This window comes from Siphateles boraxobius, unplaced genomic scaffold (assembly GCF_051911475.1).
Source record: "Siphateles boraxobius isolate OS27281-9 unplaced genomic scaffold, OSU_SipBor_1 22, whole genome shotgun sequence".
Lineage (NCBI taxonomy): Eukaryota > Metazoa > Chordata > Actinopteri > Cypriniformes > Leuciscidae > Siphateles > Siphateles boraxobius.
In genome coordinates, this window is record NW_027508833.1 from 17,501,649 (window position 1) to 17,511,767 (window position 10,119).

The 10,119-nt window shown below is 37.6% G+C and overlaps 2 protein-coding genes across 2 annotated transcripts in view; one reads left to right on the plus strand and one right to left on the minus strand.

Annotated features, from left to right (window-relative positions):
* syne1b (spectrin repeat containing, nuclear envelope 1b) overlaps positions 1-4,784 on the minus strand; it is a 144,035-nt gene extending 139,251 nt beyond the window's left edge. The window contains exon 1 of the mRNA XM_077238824.1: positions 4,556-4,784. Within this exon, the coding sequence (XP_077094939.1) occupies positions 4,556-4,622 (67 nt within the window). The 5' untranslated portion in view covers positions 4,623-4,784. The remainder of the gene's footprint in view (positions 1-4,555) is intronic.
* Positions 4,785-6,702: 1,918 nt separating this feature from the next.
* Positions 6,703-7,922, plus strand: myct1b (myc target 1b). The gene is made up of 2 exons (XM_077238828.1): positions 6,703-6,818; positions 7,006-7,922. The coding sequence occupies exons 1-2, from the start codon at positions 6,746-6,748 to the stop codon at positions 7,521-7,523; spliced, it is 591 nt and encodes a 196-aa protein (XP_077094943.1). The 5' UTR covers positions 6,703-6,745; the 3' UTR covers positions 7,524-7,922.
* The last annotated feature ends 2,197 nt before the right edge of the window (positions 7,923-10,119 follow it).

A 10,119-nucleotide genomic window follows, 5' to 3' on the forward strand; every position in this document is an offset into this window, starting at 1 on the left:
GACTCTTCACATCACTGCTGCAGTTTCAGCTGGCCGCTAGGGAAAATGCAAATGTTGATTTTATAGGATGAATTAATAATCATTTAAATATTTTGAAAAAATATTGAACACCGAAATACTGCCCTCTAGTGTCCTTTTAAAACAGTCTCTGACCGCATTAAATGACCTACATCTATATTGCAATACCGTATATAACAATGTATTTTGTTCAATGTGATGATAGCAATGTCTTTAATTAGAGAAAACATCAGATAAGAGTCAGATATGAGCGTTGCAGACCAAACACGGGCTCACGTCTCTCATTGTTATAACAATATATTTAAACACCAACAGATTTACAATTCAATCAAGACGACAACATTCTTATACAAACTTTCTCAATAAACAACAAGAGCCTTCTTCGTTGGAGAGTTTTCAGTCTAAAGGAAATGGCTACTACTGTATAAAAATTATTCGTGCCAATGAAGGGAAGACGACACATGCTTTTACCACAAGCTCTGAATAGGCATGCGCCAGTCACCACTGAGGGGGAAACCAAAAGAAGTTACTCTGAAAACAGAAACCACAGACCTTCTGTCACATAAACCACACATCGCCTTATTCTCTGTTGATGTGCCATGGTAACGAGCACACACCTCTTCAGATGCAAAAAACATTTGACCACATGGCATGCATGAACATAATTCAACTGAATTCGCCGAAAATGCAACTGCTGTGCCAACATCAAATGCCAAATCTACTGCGCATACGAAAATGTACAGGCTCGGAAACTTAACATGCACTATAAATAATTTTTTACATTTTTTAAATATATGTAAATGCTTGTCTAGATTTGCTAGTTGCTAGTGTATTTCGGATGGTTGCTAGGGCGTTGCTATGTTGCTAAAGTGGGTTTATAAGCAGGTGGGTTAAGTAGGTACATCTTCCATATAAAAAAATATCATAATTTATTCTAAACTCAGACTTCCTGCACTAAATGCATATGTGACTCTTGAAATTTTGGCGGTAAAAACAGAAGTGCCAGTTATCGTGCATATGCAACTTCCTTCCTGGAGTGTCTGAATAATAAGTTCCTCTCTGCAGCTTGATTCACGCTTCTTGTTTCGCCCTGAAGACTATGAGCATGTGGGCATTGCCATGGTGATCAGCAATAAACATAAATCCTCTACAAGAAGTACAGTAGCACAATATCTTCTAGGTTACATAGGAAATGCATTAGAGGTTTGGAAAAGGCACATGCACCACACACTTTCATCCCTGAGCATCTTTAACTATTCATGAAGAGTGTTTTTTATGAACTTTATGAGTTGTTCAGAACAGGATTGTGAGTTTGAGTAGGTTTTTGTGAAAACAAAACCTCAAATAGTAATAAACAGATAAAACCTTAATGTCAACCTGACACTATATTTACTTTCTTACAACACCTTCATGGTCTTATTTATGCATTATATATCAGTGTGTGTTATTTTTAAGAAAAAAATCCCCCTCTCTTACAACCACATCCCGTAAACACTTTTTACCATCCAATACAAATGATTTGATTAATAAAAATCAAGTCCCATCTGACATTCTCTCTCTAAATATCATATTAGGAAAGCAAAATGTTTCATGCTTATTTTAAATGAATTAAATTAGATAATCAATTGTATCCTGAACTAAAAAGAAACCTTTTATTTTGTAATTACATCTGTAAATCCAGATAGGTCACAGTCAGTCACCTGCTATAGATTATTATTATGTTACCCAGCATGCCTGGTTATTAAGTTTAAAAGGGAAGTTAGAACTTAACAACACTTACGCTTGTATTATCGCTCTTTCCATATACTCCTGCTCTGCTTATTGTCATAAGAGTTGTTGAAATCATTCTTAAATTAATTATTGAGCAGAAAATTGTACCAGCCTGATGCCGATATTAGCTAATCTTCCATGAAAGCCCACAGAGTCACGAGATTAACGCTCTCAAAGGTCTCGCTGTACTCGACCAGCGGGTTGCCATCAAACCATGTAGATGGGCACAGAACTAAATACAGCTAATTTGTCATTTTTATAGACTCGCCCCTGTCCACTGCCAACACTGAGTAACAGCCATCAGTCAATAAGTAGGGGCACACAACGCCAGAGAGTCCAAATATCGATCTGTTCCATCTTCCAAGGACAGGACTTCTTCCAAAGAGGTGTCAGGTTCTACCTGTTCCCACACACACCACCTACTCCTCTAGAGTCCCTGTCTAGAGTTTTAACCTTCCTTGGGTTTGTTCAAACTACAAGCAAAAGTAATAGATATGCAAGCTTACAGGTGCAGTAAGTGATTTCTGTGAAACGCTGTTGAGAGTGGATCGGACCGAGCACCACAACACACTTGTAGCCAATCAGAAATTGGGGGCGTGTCCACTCATGATGGGGGAGGAGAGCGAGTGAGCAAGAGGGAGATTTGAAGAAAGACTGTAGAAAGAGAGATGGCTGAGAGACATTACAAAATAGAAAAGGTCTGAGGAATATCAGTGGAAAAAGAAGAGTTATGATCAGGCATGAGCTTTAGGACCAGTGTTTATATTAGAAAAGCTTTCCAGCGCTGGAGAGACCCAAGCGGGAAGGCCTGAAAATGGCCGCCGTTGAGTTGTTTCTGCTTTGTATGTGAGTAACAGTGGTTTTTATACATTTCACAGAACCAAGATATACTGTTGTTGTAAAGTTAGCTGTAGTAACAGGACAGTTTTGAGATCATTGTTTGTCTGGAGCTGCTGTGCTGCTGCTGCTGGCGACTAACAACCAACTCTTACTGCTAAATACACTCTTGTGTATTGTTTGTTCATATTTTGTTTTTCTTTGTTGTTCGTCCGTCCATCATCTTCGCTTCATTTTTGGCAAATAATTATTTTGCTTTGCTTCAGCTATGATAAAGAGACATGCGGAGCAATGAAAGTTGGTGTGCTAGTGTGTTTGTTTGGGTTGTTTTCGAATATTGTAAATATTTTTAGAAATATTTCTTAGAAATAATTTAATGCACCTTTCAAAGGATCCACAACTTAAAAAAAAAATTTTTGTCATCATTTATGCACTTTTATGACATTAAACCTTTTGTCTTTCTTATTACTGTGGACGACGAAACATTTTTTTGAAGAATTTTGTGAACCAAACAACATAGGGGCCCTTTGATTTTCATTGTACGACAATGAGACAACTGAACAGTGTTCTTTTAGTGGTATTCACCATAGTATTATAGTATTTATTCATATTTTTAATGAGTTTGTATAATATTTTCATCGTCATTTAAGTTAAAATTTTGGTATTTTTGTAAGTTATTCATTTAATATTTATAATGAATTTCATTTCAACTTTATAACAATTTTATTTAACAATAACAGCACTGTCATAGAAAAGATCATAGATTTTGAATGACATAAGGGAGTAAATGATGACAACATTTTCATTTCTGGGTGAACAATCACTGTGGATTTGGTGATGTCATTTATCTGCCCAGCAAAACAGATGGATTATGGAAACATTTTCCTACCAGCATGAGCCCCTGCATCCCAACATCATCACTTGCTCCCAGAACAGCAATCAACGCTTCTATGTTTTTCTTTAGGGTGGTTTTATATTTTGACTTCCTCCAAAAATGATTGCAAAACATATAAGCCTTCCTCCCATGCACCTAAAAAGCCATACTTGTTATGTTGGCAGGCACCATATTGGCAGAAATGTGTCTCAAATGCATTTGATATGACATGACATAGCATTCCAGTAAACTAAAACAACCTTATCATAAAGAATGTAAATTTCATTCAAGCATGAAAGGTCAAACAAAACAATTCTCTCTATAGCAGCAACACAAGTTTTTGATAAGGGCCTTTTGTCAAGGCCAACTTCCCGTAAGAAAAAGGAAATGATGACCTTCATGGGCTTAACTTATTTTAAACACAAATGTAATCCCCAATGGATTACCCCAAATGCTCAATCTTTTATCAGTTTTCTTTATGGGGGAAAAGACCCATGACTAGGGCAATTTAACCATACAGCTCTTTGTAGTTAGATTACATGCCATCTATGTGATTTTTAATTAAATTACCAATTTGTGTCAGCACCAAGCAGACACAATTATGACCAGAAATACACAGAAAGCATCACGACACAAATAGATCCTCTAGTTGAAAACCTGATCTTTCCTAAAGTACTGCAGCACAAAACCAGTCCATCAGAACCCCCAGCTGATAAAGCAAGGCGTCCGTAAACCATCATAATGCATAGTGCATGATTCCCTCGGGACAGTTCAAATGCACAAACATTTCTGTTTGCAACACTGCCATAAGCTGTATTTGATGACAACATTAGTTAAAAGATAAATGGATGGACACGCATAGCCATTATGTAAAGCATCAATATTGATTTCTCAAGTGGGTAAGTTCCTGTGCTATCAAATATGGTGCATTTGTGCAACAAGAGGCATCTGGCAAACTCTCTGTGTGATGGCACTGAATCAGCAAATTTCCTCCTGACTCATAGAGCCAGAGGACGGTCACGGGAGCTGGGAGAACAGAAATACAGCATCACCTACCTTGCAGCCTCTGCATCACATTCATAATGTCCTTGGTGGACCGTCCGAAAGGGCTTAGGGAAGCCATGGTCCCTCTCTACAGTCCTGTGCTCCTCTGACACCGGATCACTCATGCAGTCGGCACGTTAGACAGCAGACACTGGACTACTTTCTTAGGGGGCATCCCCATCTGCCCCTCCTACAACTCTCTTTCCTCCTCTTGCTCTCTCTCTCTCTCTCTCTCTCTCTCTCTCTCACTCTGATGCAGAAACTCCAGGAACTTGATACGATCCAATAGAAAAGCAGGTTTCATTTAGGTGCCCAACCAGGTAGTCGACCAATCACAAGTCCTCTTCTATCTAGTGAACCAAGAAGAAAAATGAACAGCATGGATGTAAAAAGATTTAGATGAGGTAACATATAAACTAACTAGTGTAACTTAAGTTAAAAAAAAAAAATCATAAATCTAAATTGTGACTAAATCAGTTAAATAAATAAGGTTACACGTACAAAAGATATGTTTAATATCAGGTAGAAAACTGTACATTTTCACTTTTTACAGTGCAATTTTACTGTAGTACTACACTGTAGTCATGATGTACATGTTTGCTCAGACCAGGTTCCTTTTATATCACATAAATTGCTGTTATTTATTCGATATTTATTTATTTATTTATTGTCAGTTTGATAATAGTAATAATAATAATCTAGGGAATTTTTGACTGATTTCTATTATATGGAAAAGAGCTATAGTTATAGAGCTCATCCATAATTTAAAGTCTTTGCCCACCAGGGATAGCTTTTCACCTTACATGTTTATTCCATATGAAACGCATCATGAACTTTGCATGCAAATCAGCCAAAGTTATGCAAGTAACTAAGTGAAGACAACAGAAACTCAGCAACACAAGATAAATATCAGCACAAACAGCATGTCGGGAGTCTAAAAGCATGCTTGGAGATTACAGTAAATAGGGAGTATTATTGCGCAAATCGCCAAAAACACCAATTCTAATTCATCAGAATACATGTGTTTCATTTGTATTGTGTAGTATGTGTGTATTACCGTGAGCAGTCAGAAGACGCTTCCTTCCCCTCAGGGCGCTTGAGTCTCATGTGATGATGGTGGTGAAGATCTGTTAGACGGGTTGCTTTGGAAACCTTTAAACAATCTTACAAGGCCGCGTTATTTCATGTGACCTTTACCGCCACCTATCGGTGTTAAATATTGTTTACAAATATTGTTCTTGCGTTCAAAAGCGTTTGACAGAGTGCAAGATAGATAGATAGATAGATAGATAGATAGATAGATAGATAGATAGATAGATAGATAGATAGATAGATAGATAGATAGATAGATAGATCCAGTCTCTCCATCAAGAACAACGTGGTTCCATAATGACATCTGCTGGCCATTCATGTTTTTGCAATAAACTCTAATCTCAGAGCAAGGCTGTCCTGCTATTGTTTTCTAAAACTTCCTTCCACTGCAATATTCGTAAAAGCCAGTACACCAGGTCTGGAGGTAACAGAGACTGGGAATTCGGTTGAATTCAGTTGAATGCATATCATCGTCATGTTTCTTCTGAGAGGACATGCATTTTTAGACATTTAGCAAAAATTATATAGTTACTAGTTTTAGGTGGTTTTTTTTTAAGAGTATTATTATTTGGTTCTATGATCATGAAACATACAGTGATAGGCCAAAAGGCACAGATACTAAGGCAGTAAGGAAATCCCCTCTGACAACTGAGACCTTATCACCTACATGGGCGTTTTCATTTTCCTATGGGAACTGTGTCAAATCAAAACTATCCCGATAGATGCATTGTTCAGTTTTTGTTTTTTCAGTTTACTTAAGTATTTTCCTTTTATCCTCACTCAATCTCAAACAACTTTACTGCAAAAGCAGGAAATTTAAAGTGCTGAAAGGTCTACAAAAAGGTGTAAGTTGGTCAATTATAATATAATGGGGTGAAGATGCCATTGTATTGTATCCATTGAAACGAAGGAAATGATGCAAGAGGAAACAGCTCTGTTCCCCTGGATTTCTGTCCTGAACAGATAAGCCGAGCACTTGCTAATTTTACAAGTAAAGAGGCAGGAAGAATGACGACAATGTTTCCCTTTATGCAAACTTCCCTTTTATTCCCTGAGAAATACAGTGAACCGTCCTTGTGGGCTTGGATTCAGTTTGGCTTGCATGTTGACATGCTTCTGCTAACTATTATGGCTTCAAATGAAACAAATGCGATTTGGGAAATACTTAAACCCATTGATTTTGGTAAGAATTGATGTGCATTTGTTTTCCTATCATTGTAGCCTTGCTTAAGCTGGCTTATATTAGTATATCAATTTAAACTGTCAATATGAGATATTTTCAATATGAAAATAGTATATTGTAAACCCTTCAACTGTTCAAAATTATTTTTGATATAACATACTCAAAATTCAATTACTTTTCCATCCAGAGGAGGTCATCCTGGCGTTCTGCTTGTCAATACTGATGGGTCTGCTCATCGGCATCTTGATTTTCCTTCTCCTTACATGGATGTCAAGACGGAGAGCTTTGGTCAGGATCACCAGACGTCAAAACCAGTCTTCAGAATCTAAAGGCTCGCGTAATCAACGCTGCCACCTCAGACACTACAAGAGTCACGGTTTTGACAAGAACAGTGAATATGCGGGAAGAACGACTTTAAACCTCCACAGACAGACCTCCGTAGACCCCAATGAGCTATTGGGCAGAAGCCCCAGCTTTCTGAACTCCACTTTTCGGCCACCACCAAAAAAGACTAACAAGACTAGTGATGAAACAGAGGATGAAAACCAAGCTGCATTAATTCCTAACATCACTGATCCATTTAGTACAGAACCAGCCGAGTGTTTCTGGCTGGGGAAGGGCAGTCTAAGAGGATTTCTACCCAGACAGACTCCACCACCTGCATATGACAGCGTCATTCACATCTTTCAAGAGACCTGTCCCTGACTGCACTGTGACAAAAGACTAAGGATTGTACATAAATCCCAAAACATGAACTCAAGCCTTGCTCTGATTTGAGAAGAGATCTGATTTATGCTATACTGACCAGAAACACTTTACAATAAGGTCCTTTTAGTTAATGTAAGTTAATGCATTCTCAGAAGCAATGTAGGGCAGGACTTCATTTTGTCATGGGTAATTGATTGGATGGATGTGGTTTGCTATTGGTCAATCTCATGTGAGTGACAGGTTGTCCCCCCTGTAGGGCCAGTGAACGCATCATCACAGAAGAAAAGAGATTTCACTCCAAGAGGGAAGGGGAGTTATTTTGATAAGAGATTACAAGTAAACATGAATTTAAAAATAATGTTGTATATCATGTATAATAAAAAAAAATAAAAAAAACACCTGTCCATTTTGATTTCATGGTGACTTTAATGTTAAAGAAAGTAACCTTACTGTAAAGTGTAGTGAGTGTCACCCACGCTTCAACATTCTTGGTCAATGTGAAATATAGCTATCTAAAACTACTTTGACATAGACCATGGTACTGAATGATTCCTGTATTCATAGCCTACCATAGTAAGTACATGGTACCAAAATACATCTACATACAAAAGTGAAGGAACATTGGAACATGCTTATTTTTGTCTACTAAAGTAAACCATACACTAGGAACAGCGGAAACAGCAGAGCGCCTCCTGGGAATCTCTTCAATATGGTATTGTTCTGTCTTTCCTGAGACGAATATGAGGTGTCTCTCCTGAGTCCTGGGCCTTGTTGCAGACTGCCTGAGCAAAGGAAATAAGTGTTAGTAAAATTATTTTCACTAATAGAAAACAGAATCAGTACATGCACAACAGATGGGTTTCAGAAGAAAAGGTTTCAAGAATTTTTTGGTAGGCTGATAACAAATAAACTTTCAGGATAAACTTTTTTATGAGTTCGAGGTAAATGGTCTGTGCTATTGGCTTACGAAGTCTGTAAAAGACATCTGAACACCTAAATATAGAATTTTTTTGCAAAAAATAGAACCTTTAAGTACACGGTCTTGTATAGGACACTTGTTTCGTAGTTTGAGCTGGTTAGTTTGGTTCAACGCTTGGTCTTTAGAACGAATCTGTTTTGAACCGATACGCCCCTTTCACTGAACGAATCTGTGTTTCAAAGTTTTGAGCCTGTAGCCTACATTTCATTCGTGAACCAACTGAACATTTGGTTCTCATTTAGGCAGTTATTGTGTTTTTACACAACGACACGATGAAAGTCATGTCCAGAATTGGAGAATATTCATGTAGAAAGTCTAGATAGATCTGTTTAATGTAATTTATGGGTAAATTGCGTTTTTTGGTCGTGAAAAAGGTCGGTGTTTTAACGAGGCATTTGAGTGATTGATTCAATGACTCCTTTAAAACACCTGTCTGTTGCCAACTTTTGGCCTAAAACGAACAAAAAACTGAACAAACCGTGGTGAACAGTATCCATAGCCACTTTTTATAGAGGTTTTTTTAAATAGGTTTCATATATGCGTGAGAAAACAGTAAATTGAGCAAAGTTACTGACGGAAAGACGGCGTTTTGAATAGTTTTTCTAGGAGCATAATTAGGCTACGTGCTTTAATTGAACAGTCTTCGTGCTTTATTTTCTCAATGAAGCTTAATATATAATTCGCAAATTCCTGAATCTTAATACGTATGACAAAATAAGAATGAAGAGGGGTGATTTATATCAGTCTGGTTTGCTCGTGCACCGCATTTGTAGACTACTATCTGGATGGGGTTGGCAGTCATGTGACCAAAGCACCATTCCGTCGAGCGCGGGTTGCCTTCGCACGTCGAAAAATCCCTCATTCAAGCTTTCTTTTGCGCCAATGCACTGCGTCTCACTGCATGACTTTAATGTGCTTTGGGGTAAAATCCAGCATGAGCATCTGGCAAGCATTTAGACGCATTGAGAACGAGTTGGTAGAGGTGAGTTTGCTGGTTGAAATGAATGCAGAATTCTTTCATTTATTTCTCGAATGAATTGTTTTCTTTTTGGTTCACATTGTTCTCATTTAATTTATCTGGAACGTCACAATAATAGTCAATGTTGTATCCTTGATCGTTGTGTAATTATATCACGAGTGTAGGTGGCAACCATAGTTGATGGATTTATTTTTAAACTGCATCCAGCTTAATTCTTATTTAATTAGAGGTGTGAAACTGAGCCACTTATGATCTGGAAGCCCTAAATGTTTATTTTTATTTTTATTCTATAGCGATTAACATTGAGATTATGTTGTAAACGAAATTTCTTATATCTTAATTAGCCTGGGAGAAACGCATTACATGAAAATTTCTATTTGAAATGAGAATAAATACAGTTATGAAGTCTTAGGCTGGGTGTCATTGAAATTCAGCCATCATCACATCCCTGTTGCCATGACGCCTGCGAGCTGCCTCATCCTTAGTTGTGCATGATTTTTCTGTATGTTTCTTGCGCGTTTGCTCGCCTTTTTTGTACTGATGCTTCGATGCATAATTTCTGTAGCATTATTCTTAGTATAAACCTGAATTGCAGGCGCTTTAAACATCCCGTGACGTAATGAGGGACCAATGTC

What these genes read in the sequence shown, in the direction of transcription:
- myct1b (XM_077238828.1), top strand. Translation starts at nt 6,746, where the DNA reads ATGCTTCTGCTAACTATTATGGCTTCAAATGAAACAAATGCGATTTGG. An exon ending in ACTTAAACCCATTGATTTTG is followed by an intron (nt 6,819 to 7,005) that starts GTAAGAATTGAT and finishes TTTTCCATCCAG; the next exon opens with AGGAGGTCATCCTGGCGTTC.